Genomic DNA, 15,353 nt, shown 5'->3' with positions numbered 1-15,353 from the left:
CGCGAGCTTGCCTCACCATGGTTTGGAAGCGGCCCAAGCTCCCTAGTAAAACCGAATGGCTTGGGGTGGCACAGAATCTCTACAGAATGGACTGCCTGACCGCTACGTTACGCGGAGATCGTACTAATGTTGAAAGTGCCTGGTCTGAGTTTAGAGCCAAGCATGCCCCGTAAAGACAAAGTGTGCAATACATTGTTGTGATTTGTGCCAATAATAGTAACAAATGAAGATTTTTGTTGTGGCGGCCCTCTGAGTTGCGTTATGTGTAATGGTCGGTCAACATACTCATATTCGAAGTTCTCTGGTGTTATCTCGCTGTGCAAGGAGGTTTCCCAACCATTTATTTGGAGATATTAGAGAAGGGGGGGGAGGGGGGAGGGGGAGGGGTGCGACTGGGCGTTGTTGTTCTTGTTCACTATACTGTTCACTTTTCAGGAAATACTGTACAGGATTTATGTTGATGATACTTCTCTCTTGTGCTCTTTCTACTTATACACTGAAATTTCTTCATCGCAATGTAAGTGAATGTTCAACTTGTATAAACTCAATAAACTTTGAATTTAAAAAAAAAAAAAAGCAATATTGCTCAAAAATGGGTCGCCCCGGAATGCCCGACCCTGGCTCAGTGGGCTGCCGACATGGATTTATGTGCAGCCACAGAGCATAGAATATACACAGCGAGAGGCTGCCCTGCAAAAGCCGATAAGATTTGGGGGAAATGGGAGGAATGTGGGGACTGAAAATTCTGTGTATGCTATGGAGGAATGGGTGGGTGGTGACATATTGTGTCTATGAAAATTACCAATATGACTTTGCACATTTTTGTTGTGAATATGGCCATGATTGAGACATATGATTGTAGAAAGGTAAATACGTTTTTTTCCTTTTGGTTTCTTTTCAAAATCAATAAAAAGGTTTAATTAAAAAAAATAAATGACCCATAGTTTCAGTGCAGGGAGTCTTGATTTTATTTAAGACCAGACATGCAGGCAAGCAAGCATAATCCCGCCTATAGGAGTGAGAAAGGATACACGCAGGCAATAGTGTAGAGGTTTGCGAACAGATGATGGTTAGCAAATCAAAAGGACTCCACACCTCGTCTCCATCACTCACGAGGTCTCTATTGCCTTTGAGAGGAAGAGCAGAGAACAAAGTAAAGGAAGCAGAAGAGAGCCAAGGGTGTTTTCTCAGAGGATCACCTGAGGTTATGCGAAGCAGGGATCTGGAGAACTTCAGTTAAGAGTTGTGTTAGAATTTGCAGTTATTAGTAGAAAGGCTAGTATGAAGGTCAAAGGAAGAGTCGTCATCAGCAAGCAGTGATGCAGACAGTGAAGCTTGAATATAATTGGTTGATGTTTTATATGAAAGAATTACACAAAGGAGGAAGGCTATAGAGACTAGTAGTCCCTTTCCTTTTTGAGTAATTGTTCTTGTTGGTTAGTTACTTGAAGGTTTGTTAGCTGCTGAGGAGTTGGTAATTAAAGGTGACGAGCATAATGCTCTCATCAGTGTCCGTAATAGAATTATGACTGCCTACACATAAAGTCTGCGTTATCTTTGCTGTTGACAGCAATAAAGCAACCTGGACAACAACATGCAAATGATCAGATTTACACAAATGCCTGAGACCAGGCATGTCTCAGTCTGATTTAAATAGGACCTTTGACCTAGTAACCAAGACTGGTAGAGGCTGTTTCTGGATGTATAACAAAGTAACATCTTTGAAAACCTCAGCGCTTTCTTTCACCGTGACTGCACTGTAATGCAATACCAAACTAACAGGCTCTAAGACGTGGGACAGAAATAGCCAATTCCGTTTAAAGACACCATTAATGGCTAGTTTATGGCAGTGCCAAGTGAATAATCCATCTGGGAAGAACATATGGGCTACTAGCAAAAAATGTATTTAGCCTTACATAAAAAATTAAAAAAAAAAAAAAAAAAAAAAAAATCAACTTTCCCATGTGTGGGCCACTTTGATACGTGAGCATGCGAGCGTATGACCAGCAGAGGTATAAGTAGCCCAAGCGTCAGTCACACACCAGTGCCCCTAGGCAAAGATGCCATGTGTCTCTCCACCTTTTTCTTTATGAAGTTGAAACAGTAACGGCAGTGGGAAATAGAATGGTTGTTGTAGAGGGAAGGATTTCTAATGTCCCCTCATTTATCTAGGAGCTAAGAGTGCGTCTGGGAATGTTCAGATTTCGGAATGGGAGGCGTATAGATGAAAGTGCTTTGCATGGTCCGGCAAAAAGCCCTCATCAGTGTTTGTCCTGACATGAAGGCATGTCCCTAGATTTTAGAGTCACAATCAAGCTGACAGTAAATCACACGGGCTAGACAGTAGGACGGTGACACTATGCAGACTTATTTTCACTTAAAGGTACATGGAACATATGACATTTGAAATTGCCTTTCAAGGCCTTTGCTTTGAATGGGTGATTAACTCTAGGTGCATGTATAAAATAGGTAAAGGTAAAAACTGGGTGCAGCAGGAAAATAATTGAGCTGCAAAACCAAAGGGTGGCCGGAGATTCAGATGGGTCACTAGACGCGGCTTTAGGTAATTTGCAACCTCAATGGACCCATTTCTCTTCTAGCAAACATTTATACACATCTACTTAGAGTTAAGAGTTAAGAGAAAAGGAGAACAGCAGTTCACCTGTTGTAGATGTCGTCATCTTCTCCGCCCCATCCCCAATAGTTGTTTGGTAAGCCATTAATCTTTTCATATTGACTCTTGCTCAAAGCAGACACTCCTCCAAAGAACTGGCCATATGGTAGCCTACGGGTGATAAAAACAAATTCAAAGGGGCTAAATGTATACATCAGTTAGATTTTTAGAGCACATGCAAATCCATTCTTAAAATCTTTCAGACACACAGCATTTACTGTTAATGAAAATCTTGTTTATCATTGTAAAAGTTTTATTAGCATGAAAAACCATGTACTAGTCATTCAGAAGCTTGTTTGAGTTAGGACATTATTGACGAGACATTTTACGGCAGAGAAACAACAGATTTATAACAGAACACACGACAGTGGAGGTGGAGGAGAAGAGCAATCATTTTAAAATTACTTTCAAGATCAAACGACTACTGCATTATCAACACAACAGGGGCTACGACGGCTCTAGTTTGCACAGATAAACTGTCATTAGCAAAGTACCAGAGTATGCAAATTCTAAATTAATAGAAGAGCATTTGTATTACAAAGATCTTGGGGCCGTTAAAAACAAAAGATCCAGGACTGGGAGCAGGAGATGAATTTCACAGAGGACAACATAGATGCAGGATATCTGAAGGACCAAAAGGTGAAGAACGTGCATTCAGATTTTTAAATTGCTTGGTTTTGTTGCAAGACTGTTCCTGCTTGCAAGTATCAAAAGAAGGCAGGAAAATATGCCACTCAGTTGCTCTGCTCACCACCAGTTTTCACACCGTCCAAGCCTCTACATAAGGATTCTAGGCCAGCATCCACAAATTAAGGGCACCATGATGGGGGCAGCTTTTGCCCCCAGCCTTGCCAATAAACATATATGTATAAATAAAACTTTGTTTTTAAAAAAACTTTATTTTTAGGTATTTAAATCACGATACAACTTCACACCCACATTAGGGTGGACTTTAAACTTTGCGCCTTGACCCAGGACCCACCCAATGCCCCCCCCACCCCCTCTCAGCGACATCCCCCTGAAACAGCATCCTCTTTAGCTGAGAAAGTGCCTCTTCCAGCAATCGCTTCAAGGATGTGGAAATACATTGGACCAGTCATCACCGAGGGGTATCCTCCGAGTCTGAGGATTCAGATGCGTGCTCTGCCGCTTCGCCCATCAAGAACAGTGTCAATGGCCCCCAGATGTCTGGAGGTCGGGCATGCAGAGGAAGTAATTTAATGAAGTCCGTTTCCACATCTTGGTAATACAACATGTCTCTGCGCCAGACGGCGACTGTCAGGCGGTGGGCCTCTGCCCCATGCCATGGCAACCCTCCTACGAGCCAGCGTCAACAGTACCCCTGCTAGTTTTCTTATTGGAGCAGAGAGCAGCCTAGTCATGCCCAACAGGGCTGCTGTATGGCTTTGTTGTATTGGTTCTCCCACAACAGCCGCTGTCGTCTCCAGAACTTGTTTCCAGAAAGGCGTAAGCCCGGGACACTCCCATGCTAGGTGAGCAAAGTTTGCTGAGATTGCCCCGCATCTGATGCATTTCGCTTCTGCGTCTGGGTGATGCTTGTTGGTTTTCACTGGTGTGTGATATGTTTGATGGAGAAAGTTGAAGTGTATAAGTTTTAGGCGTGAGTTAAGCGCCACTTTTTGAGTTTGTTTCAGGCTATAGAACCAGTCTTCATCTGAAATCTTAACAAGTAATGACTTCTCCCATCTAGCCTTTGCACCAGAGATGGCGGGGGATGTACTGGGAATGAGGGCTTTATAGATCTGTGACACCAGCCTGCCCTCGCCTTGCACTTGGATGACGTTATGCAGTAATTGCCACGTTGGTGGCTGACGTGGGAAGTCGGGCAGTAGAGCTTGAATGGTGTAACGAGTTCTGAAGTAGAGGAATACATCCAAGGCAGTGTTGCCCCTTTACTTTTTGCTTGCTATGGCGTTAGAAAACCCTCTTCTGTGAAGAGTTCTCCCAGGGTTTGTATGTTCAGTTTGTCGACCCACTTGTGAAACACCGTCTCTGAGGTCAGTGGGACTCCGGGAATAAACTTCACAGGTAGGAGTGGGGAGTACCGTGACTGCACACCTAATTTCTGGGCCAGCGTCTTCCAAACTTTGTACGTCGTGAGCATCACGTTCATCGTGGAGCTGGGAACCGGCATGTGACTAAGGATGACTGCAGTTAGGAAGTTAGGTGTTGTGCGGGCTCGCTCAACTTGTACATGTGGTCGGATAGCTTGAGAGGCATACCAATGGCTGAGGAACTGTGCTTGAGCAGCCCAATAATATCTCTCCAGGTCCGGCAGAGCCAGTCCCCCATTGGTGACCGGGAGTGTGAGCGTGGTGTATGCCACTCTAGCTGGCTTACCCGCCCAGAGTAGTTCGAGGACCCGGCTTTTCAATTTTTCCAGAAGGATTGTTGCAGCAACATAGGAATATTGTTGAATAGATATAATAGTTTGGGTAAAATCACCATCTTCACTAGGGAAATCCTACCCCAGAGGGTTAGTGGAAGAGACTTCCAGCGAGAAATCTTGTCTTGAAGCGATTTGACCACCTCTTCATAGTTATCACGAAACACTTCCTGACAATTTAGAGATAGTTGTATCCCGAGGTATCGGACTCTGGAGCACTTCCATGTGAAGTTGAAGTCGTCTGGAAACTGTTTTGTGGCTGGGGTGAGAGGGAATACAATGGATTTTGACTGGTTGATTTTTATTCCCGACGCTGCTCCAAACTTGATGACTTCCCTCATGACTGGATTCAGATTGTCTTCAGGGTTTCGGATGAACAGTGCTACGTCATCGGCGTAGAGAGATGATGAGCTTGTGAGGACCTATAATGAGTCCTCTCTACTGTCTCTGTTCCTGCAGTTTGGAGGCTAGAGGTTCCATCACCAAGGCGAATATTAAGGCCGATAGTGGGCAGCCCTGTCTCGTGCCTCTTTGCAGAACTATTGGGGCTCATTTGGCTGTACCCACAATAATGTTGGCACGTGGCTTGGTATATACGAGAGAGACAAGGTTGATGAAGCGGGCTCCTAGGTCCATCCTAGTGAGCACTGTGAACAGAAACGGCCACTCCACCGAGCCGAATGCCTTTTCGGCGTCGAGAAGAACCGCCACAGCCTGCAGTGAGGGGTCCAGTGCGGCCACGACACCGAACATTCTCCTAAGTCCAAACGTCGTGTTGCGGCCCGGAATGAAACCGGCTTGGTCTGCCAGAACAAGGGCAGGCATCAATGGCATTAACCTCCCTGCCAGCACCTTGGCAAGTATTTTATTGTCAATATTGAGGAGAGATATTGGTCAGTATGATGAGCAATCTTCTGGAGGTTTGCCAGGTTTGTGTAGCAGAATAACATTGGCTTCACAGGTGGTAGGAGGCAGGTGCCCTCTTTCCAGCGCTTCCTCATATACTGCCTCTAGGAGGGAGGCCAGGGTGCCCGCGAATGACTTGTAGAATTCTCCCGTCAGTCAGGGCCCGGCGCTTTGGAGCTGGGGAGGGACTTAATGGCCTCTATAATCTCTTCTTGCGTGATCATTTCGTTTAGGGGTTCTCAGAGAGAATGTTCGACCCAGTAGAGTTCCGTGTCTTCCAGGTACTCCAATGGGGCTGTCGAGGACTTGTTAAGTTTAGCACTATATAGTTCTTGATAGAAGATCCTGAACTCCTCCGCTATCCTTTCATCGGTATAGACCGTCTCTCCCAGAGTGGTCGGAATCGATTCAATGTGTGCAAGTTTTTTTGTCAGCACTGATTAAATTTTCTAGAAGGGCCCCGGGTTTTTGGCCTTCTCCGTATTGACGAACTTGGCCATTGCGATTCAGGAATTTGACCTCATGGTCTGCTGCGAGATTGAATTTCATCAATTCTTCCTTCAAGGCTGCTGATATTTTGGGATCCGCCCCGTTAGTGGCTTGGCGCTCAAGGATCTTTAGCTTCTCTTCGCTGCTTGTGAGCTCGCGTCTGATGAGCTTGTGGATGCTGTTTTCCTTGGCATGACAGACTCCTCTGATAAAGCATTTTAGGGACTCCCAGATTGTGCTTACGGATGGGACTGAACCAACGTTGGCATCAAGAAACACTGATCTCGTCCCTTAGTTCAGAGGCAAACACTTCATCTCTTAACGAGCCGTTCTTGAAGCGCCATCGCTGTAGCGGTGGCGTCGGAGTGGATGGCCTTAAGTTGAGGAAAATAGGGGAATGATCGGAGAGCGTTCTCGGATGTATGCAGCATCGATCACTTGTCAGAGGACCGCTTGCAGAGACGAAGAGATAGTCGATACGGGAGCTCGAATTGTGTACTGGTGAATGAAATGTGAATTCTCGTGAATCGCCGTTCGAGACCCTCCATATGTCTATCAGGCTGAAGGCATTACAGATTTCTTTTATTTGGAGTCCAGCTTTGGTAGGAGGTAGGGGTGAAGCTTTTGATCTGTCCTTTAATGGATCTAGTGCAGTGTTCATGTCTCCCCCCCAGATTATGGTTGCTGGATCCTGTCTGGAAAGCTGGGTGAGTACCCATCCAAAATTGTCAGGGCCATCTGTGTTTGGACCGTAGGAGTTGACAAAGGTCACCTTCTGTCCGGCTACGATACTGCTCACTATGATCGCTCTCCCCTCCGCGTCCTTCGCCATGCGTATCAAGCGGAAGCTCATCCTTCTGTGTATGAGTATAGCGACTGCTCTGGAGTAAATTGAGTAAGAGGAGTAGTATCTGTGGCAGCCCCAGCTCTCGGCCCACTGGTGTTCCTTCCCTGGTAGAAGGTGAGTCTTGGATCATAGCCACGTCAATTTCGTGACGCCTGAGGTATTGCAGTATTTTCCTGGTTTTAGCTGGAATATTGCCGCCTCTTATGTTCCATGTTAATACGTTGAATGGTTCGGGTAAAACATTCTAATTGACCACAGTTCTTTTACTGCTGCTAGCCATGGAGAGGCATCGAGAAGAGACTTGCTAGCTTTGTTGCTGAAAGCTTTGTAACTTGCTTGACAAGACGACACTGGTATCTGCTTAGGAGATGGAGTAAGGGGAGGGTTGGGAACTGGTGGCGCTGAACTTTCCTAATGAACTGAGGGCACCATCCGTGGGCAAACCCCCACAAGCACGTGGTGTTTCTCTCTTTCAGGTGGGCAACCCCCAACTGGCCCACAGGGAGATCCCTCATTAACCCAATAAAACAAACAGCGAAACAAGTGGAAGTCATGTCGCTGTACAAACTGTACCCCCAAGGAACTCAGCTTAGAGACCTACTGGCAGCCGAGTGAACCTTGGAGAGTGAACTGGTGCTGTGCTAGGGGTGCCTGGGGCCCTCCAAGCTTCCCTGCCTCGCGTTATAATCACTATATATTGAGCCTGTTTCCTTTGCAACTTCTTGCGAGTTTGTACTCCGCCTCTGGTCACTCCGGTTTATGGTGGATTCCTGATGCTTCTGTCTCTTTGGGGCCTGGGACGGTTGGGATTCGGATCTGGGCAGCCCATCCGGTCAAGAAACATGCGTGCATCCTCGGGCGATTGGAAAAAATGGACCCTCTCCCCATGCTGTACTCTGAGCCGTGCTGGGAAGAGCATCGAGTAGGGTAATTGATTGGCTCAGAGTCTTTGTTTGATGGCGGTAAAGGATTTCCTCTGGGTTTGTACCGCGGGAGAGAAGTCTGGGTAAATGTGAATTTTATCACCATCATGAAGCAGCTCTCCTTTCTCTCTTGCCTGGCGGAGGATGGTGTCTCGGTCCTTGTAGTTCAGCAGCCTAGCGATGATTGGCCTAGGCGGTGCGCCGGGGGCAGGTTGGGCCGACGGAATCCTGTGAGCCCTCTCTACTGAAGAGTGATGTGCAGAGTAACTCCACAAACTCCTCCATTCTACCTTGCGGCTGCTGTTCCCTCACCCCGATGATTCTTATGTTATTCCTCCTTGAACGACCTTCTAGGTCCTCGCATTTAGCTATTGTTGATTTCATTTGGGCTTCGAGCTGCGAAACTTTGGTTGATAGGGATGATGTACCATCATCTAGATTTGACATTCTTTGCTCGACCTCGTTTAAACGTTCCGAGTGTGTGTCGATGCGGTGTTGAAGGAGGTCCACCTTGGAGGCGAGGCCGTCCATTTTGTTGTTTAGATTTCCGATGCCAGCCTTCAGGTCTAAAAGGAGTTCTTTTATTTCAAATAAATTACCCTCCGATTCCATCTGGGGCGAACTGCTGGGGGCGGGAGTCTGGTCTTCCTGCTGAACGGGGGCTTTTGGTGTCGCACCGCCCTCGAAAGTTAATTTCCTCTGGGACTTGTCGTTTTCCCCCCCATTTCAAATGTGGAACAGGTGCACTTTATATGAGAACCGCTATACTTTGTAGTGCCTGGGGTGTTCCGAAGATCCACCTGAGATGGCTAGGATTTATCCGGCTGCTCGAATTTGGACGAATCACAGTTCAGAAGCAAAATGGAACTCCTCTATTGGGCTGCGTTCCAAGCGCTCTACAGCGCGTAACGTGGGGGCTGCCTTTGTTTGATTCGAGCGGGGGGTTAGCGATTTGCTGTGGTAGCCAGGTTTGCTACTAACAGACTCCCCCAGGGATGATGTTGACACTGGGGTGGGGAGACAATGGGCAATGGATTTTATCAAGCTTATTGCTGGAGTCTCAGTAGGTGAATGGAATGCAGCATTGCATTGGTGACTCTCCTGTCTGGCAGTATGGTGTGTGTCGAGATGCCAGAGGGGTGCAGGGAAAAACACCACAAGTGCGTTGGGCAGCCCACCGAAAATGAGGCAACAAAGTGGGGGGGGCTCTCTTGGCTCAGTTCATCCAGCGGGGCTCATCAGGGACTTCTTCCTCCCACGTCCCACGCTGGGCCTCCAGGGCGCCGCACTGATTCCCTTTAAGGCCGTTGCTCCGGTATGTAACAGGAGACACCACACGCCTCCCAGCCCCCAGACGGGGCTTCCAGCGGGCCGAACAGGGCCGGGCCCGCGCCGCGCCACCCGGAGCCGCGGGCAGGACACGTAGCTGAAGTGGTGAGGGGATGGGGGAGGAGGGGGGTGGGTCGGGCCGGCTCGAGACCAACTTCAACGCGGGGCGCGACCCTCCCCCCCGTACCTGGTGTCCCGGCTGTTCTTCTGGCTTCACTCCACTGGACTTCGGCGCTGGGGAGACCCCCGCGGGCACGGCCGTCTCGGATGCCGGGGAGCCTCGCGGGGCGGCGGGCAGGCTCTGGTGATGGCCACGCGCCGGGAAGGCAGATGCCGACCCCGCACTGCCGCCGAGCCCCCGCGGCTCGCCCCAGCGCCGGGGAGCGGATCTGGCCCTCCCTCAGGACACGCTCCAGGCAGAGTGGGGGAGGTCCCTCGGTGGCGCGACGCAGGCAACGCAGTCTTCAGGCCGGATGTGGTCTGCAGTGTAGCGCCCTTTGGTTCTGTGGGCCAGATGTGTAGGGCTCAGACCCAAGGCCTCGGGGGTCCCAATCAGGCAGGGAACGGCCGATTTTCGCCAGAAAATTCACTGGTAGGCAGCTGGGCAGATCGGGAGAACAGGAGACGGGGAATTGGGACTGTGCAGTTCAGGAAACAGCAGGATTATTTAGGATTGATGCGGGGCAATTTCGGGAGCTCAGACCAAAGCGGCCATCTTACCCAAATCATCTTTAATAATCCATCCATAAACTGTATTTGCGATATATACAAACAACTGTATTTGCGATATATACAAACAATATTTTCTTCATTTGGCATGGTGAATCTGAGAATTTTACAGGCTTTCATTGATTGGCTCAATTCTCAAAATCCTAACCTCCATTTCACTCAGTGGAACAAAGATGGGATTCCATTCCTTGACCTATTGATCAAACATCAGGGGAGACTCTACTCAAACCTTTTTCAGTAATCAACTGATAGGAACAACAGTCTTCTTTTCAGCAGTCAACATCCTCGTGCCATCTGAAAATATTTCCTATAGTCAAATGTAAGGTGTGAGGTGCAATTGTACGTTTAAGGATGACTATTATCAACACGTGAATGCTTTGATCTCTAGATTCTGTCAGGGGGTATCCCTTTAAGCTACTCAAGCAACCCACTAAGCAGGTTCTTTTCACTGACGGGGACATACTCTTGAACAGACAAAAGAGGCCTTGCACAGATCGCCTTGTATGTGTCACTACCTTTTTTCCTAAAATTACACGGATAAAACAGCTCATCAAGAAGCCTTGGAACCTGGTCTGTAGTACTGGGTGTACATCTAAACCGCCATTGTTTGCCATGCAATGTGGCAGTAACACCCGTGATCAGTTGGTCCACTCTCAGCTAGCTTCTGTTACATCTAGGCCAAACACGGTTTTGGATTGTTGGAACCTCCCTCGTATACCGTTAGTGGGTCACTATCCATATGGCTCATGTGCTGCTTGTGAAACATGCATTACCAGATCAGTGTTCTTCCACAAAGAGACCACTTGAAATTTTAAATTCCATTATAATTGCAACACGGTTTTATCACAACAGGTGCCCTTGTGCAAAAATCTATGTGAAAGGTCTCTATGAGAATTGGAAGGACAGGTCTAGTATCCTAACCAGTGCTTCGGCCTCCTTAGTGCAGCACTTCCATGGATTTTGACATACTGAACTAGATTTGCAATGGATGGTTATAGACAAGGTAATTCCTAACTAACAGAATTTTAGCCCCAATACCAGACTTTTGTAGCTTGAACAAAAGTGGATATTCTAGTAAGAATCTCACCTAGATGGCCTCAATGAAGAGATTGAGCGGTCTGTGTGGATTTGATTTTGTCGTCATTTTTAACAATACTGGATGTAATTTTACTTTTACCAAATAGAGCCAGTGTTTTAATGTTCATTTTTCACAAGCTCTTCCCCTTAAATCTCTAAGAAATGTTTTCATATCCGCTCTGCTGTGCCATTTGTCTTAGTTTTATATGTTTTCCAGTTCCAACATTCTACTTTGACATGTCCGACCATGCCCCGAGCTTACGGCCAACTGTTTTCACAAAGTTGTTCTGAGTCATCTGACACAGACGTCAACACGTCCCGTTTGTATACCGCTTTATTACAAACTTGGGCTACTTTGGCTTCCTCGCTTCTACGATGCTTGCAGTATGGTTCCCATGTTCCACGTCTGATGTTATTCGGTGAGTTCGGCAGGCAGCCCATGTGCCCTTTTGGTGCACAATTATCTGGCAGTAGTCACATATTATTGTTAGCCGTTTACTACTCAGATTGTGGGCCTTTTCCCATGCTGGATGACGAACGCTGGTCTCCCCTTGTTTTTTGCTACATTTGTAGTTTATCGAGCGGCAGCAACACCATCTTGTTACAAAATAATTGTTTGAATTCATAGCGCACCCACACTGGTGCCATGCCTGGGAAAATGCGCTCTTTATTCCTCCGAGGCTGTTTGCATGCATGGCTGGTGTTGGCTCACATATTGGCTACTTTGCATCAACTCTTGGCGTCTGCCATGTAGACTTTTCAAATGGATTTGTGTGTTCACTTTTCACCCGAACTGCTCGGATTCATGTAGTTTTCCAGCATCAATTACATCCCTGACATGCAGTGTCTCACTGTGGGGTTCTGGCATGTGTACTGTTGAAGTTGCTTTGATTTTGTTTATTTGCACTATACATTAATTATGTTTTTGCATAAAAGCAACAATGTTTTAGTTCATGATTGTCTAGTCTAAATATTTGGAATATGTTTACAGATTACCAATGTGATGTGGGGACCCGAGCCCTCGGTCGGCACTTTTTCCCTGAAAGTCTTCTCTCTCATTTATGATGTACTTTTTGGCTAACTAGGTATGAACCTCATGTATTGGCTTTCATTATATTGTTTTTCTTTAGTATTTCCTCACGATCAATGTTTCTCAGGATTCAATTTTGCTCAAATGAATGAGGCATTGCGTCTGCCCAGATCCTTCCTGTAACTACTCTTGCTCTGAAGGCTCTGCCCTGTGAATTCACCTTGGCCCTAACCAGCGAAAATTCGAGTTGGCATCTCCTTCGCTATGCAAAGTTATGGGTATTGCTATGGTAGGAAGCTGATGCTGGCTCAAGTATCGTTTTTACAGATGTGTATGGAGCACTATTGCGTTTGGAGTGTGGCAAGTAAGGTGTACAATCTCTAGGATCGCTAAAAAAAGAGCCTGTTTTTTACATCTTGTTTATGCGCTTATTTGTCTTTCTTCATGTGGTCTTGGGTACTTTTTCCTTTAGTCTATTGCATCTTGGGCAGTGCATACTTTTGCCCGTAGGTCTTTCTAAGAGAAGTTTTGCTTTGTGTATTGGCTTTTGCACACCGTTTTTGTACATATCAGCCCTGCCTGCAAATCTAATATTAAATGGTTGATGTTTCTTTGTTTATTAATTTCAAATGTGTTTTTTTTGTATTTGTTATATTTCACAGATTGAATCTTTACATTCCCTGGACCTCGTTTTTTTTCTGTCCTGTTTTTATCCCACTTTTTTGTCCAGTTTTTTTAAATTACTTATGTGGGTTTGCCTCTCTTGTTCATATGTAACTCCAGGCAGGCATAATTTAGTAGGCTGCTGGTCACGTGAACAGGCCCTGCCACTCAGGTGCTCCACTCCACCAGTGTTCACATCTTCCAAGCATCTACTTAAGGACTCTAGGCCAGCTCCAGGCAGACGGCATTGAGTAGGCTGCTGGTCACGTGACCAGGCCCCGCCACTCGGTTACTCCACCTACCACCTATTTCATTTGTTTTCCTTAGGCGTCCTTATAGCTGGCATCCTCAGCAAAGGACGGGGACCTCACCTGTTGTGGCCCAATAAGGCCAAGGTCCAGACCGCCATCCTGTATTTCACCTATAAATGAATCGCTACTACTGCTACTCATCAAAAGACATCACCATCTGCCTCCACAGACCATTCCCACTCTCACTAGGGTTCGAATGGCCAAGTGTACTGGGCAGCTCCTAGGGAACCTCAAATGTATCGCCCTTGCCTCCATCCAACAACCATGGACCACAGGCACATACCCTCATAATCATGCTCGCTCAGCAATCGTGCATGCTGCAGAGATCGCTCACCTAATTTCGTGCAATAATCTTGATGCCCTGTTCATCAGTGAAACATGGTTTACCTCACCCTCCCCATGTTTGACGTCATCCTACTCCAACACTACTACAACCAACATGCCGAACTATCCACAGGAGCGATGGGCCATGCTCCATCATCCCGTCTCCCAGAACAAGCTTGTTTGAATCACTCCCTTGCTGGTTCCCTCTAATGCACAAGTAATCCATCACCTTCCACCTCATCTACAGGCCACTCACAGGGGTAACTCTTTCATCGCAGACATCTCATACTTGCTCTCCTCTGCCGAATTAGCACATTTTAATAATGTCTTTCTCAGTGACTTGAACGTTGCTGAGTCACAGGCTGACAACCCCCCACATCACCTATGTAGACCCTATCCCCCTTGACCACTCCAACCATGCCGCCCATCCCATTATCAGTCAGTCGCTCCAATACGACCCTCAGAAGGTCAAGATAAATGCCTGCTCACTCAACGCTGCTCATTCAAAACCTTCCCAGCGAATGAGCTAGAAGCAAACACTGCAGCCTTCCCCACTGGAATTATTCAAAAACTCTGCTATGAAACTGGTGGATACTCATGCTCCCCTAAAATCCAGCCAGACTAAGGCCAAACCATCCACCCCACGGTACACCCCTGACCTACCCTCCAACAAACATTCAATCCGAGCCCTATAGAAACAGTGCAGCAAAAACTATAACCAGGTAGACCTTTCCAACCGTAGGATTCGGATTATTGAGGGCAAAGCTGCTTAATACTCCACCACCATTGCCGCAGCCTCTAACAGGACCCTAGCCCTCTGAAGTAGTAAATCATTGTACCAAACCCAAACCCAGAGGTACCAGCAAATCAGGAAAAATGACACAATCAACACATTTTATTGAAAAAATAGACAAAATCCGAGAGACCACTGAATCAACCTTTCAGCATTAGGGTCCCCTGCACCTGGGACACAAACTGCCCCTCTGGACCGAATTTTCCCCTAACTCCCACCCAAATTTACTAAAAAGTATTGCTTCCCTTAAACCTACTTCTTACTCTATATAATCCCAATCTCCATCATTAAACAATTGACAGTCCCAGCGCTCAATGCGCTCCTCAGCATCATCAAGAAGGGCCATTCCCAGACACCCCCAAAACTGGTCCCATGTGACCTTTTATAAAAATAAAAAAAAAAGAAATCTTAGATCCAGACGACCTAGCCAACTATCAGCCCATGACGAACCTCCCATTTATTTGCAAAATCTTAAATCGTTGCTACAAAACTACTTGCCAGAATCGAACTTCTCCACCTAGCAAATGACTATCAGTCATGGTTCCACCCCAAGTGGAACCGCAAGACAGCCAACCACCCAGGGGTGTGGATGATGCCCTCCAAATCATGTATACGGGCAACTCATGCTTTCTCGTCCTTCTTGACCTCTTTGCTGCCTTCAACACCATTGACTACTGCATCCTTCTCTCCCTCCTTGCTAACAGGATGGGATTCTCTGGCACAGTCCTGAATTGGTTTACGGTCTACCTCTCAGACAGACACCAGGCTGTCTAAATGAACTTGTTGCATTCTAGCAGACTCAAGGTCTCCTGTGGAGACGCCCCCGCCAAAGGCTCCATCCTCTCACTAAT

General features: G+C 46.9%; 1 protein-coding gene across 1 annotated transcript in view; it reads right to left on the bottom strand.

Moving 5' to 3' along the window:
- The window catches only part of B4GALT1 (beta-1,4-galactosyltransferase 1), a 399,807-nt gene that overhangs the window by 135,351 nt on the left and 249,103 nt on the right, over positions 1–15,353 (bottom strand). Inside the window, exon 4 of the mRNA XM_069630783.1 lies at positions 2,663–2,785. Within this exon, the coding sequence (XP_069486884.1) occupies positions 2,663–2,785 (123 nt within the window). The remainder of the gene's footprint in view (positions 1–2,662; positions 2,786–15,353) is intronic.

The sequence above is a fragment of the Ambystoma mexicanum genome, chromosome 6q, assembly GCF_040938575.1.
Source record: "Ambystoma mexicanum isolate Mex_15411 chromosome 6q, UKY_AmexF1_1, whole genome shotgun sequence".
Taxonomy (NCBI): domain Eukaryota; kingdom Metazoa; phylum Chordata; class Amphibia; order Caudata; family Ambystomatidae; genus Ambystoma; species Ambystoma mexicanum.
Note: the sequence above shows the minus strand (reverse complement) of the source record. Positions and strands in the feature narration are given on the sequence as shown.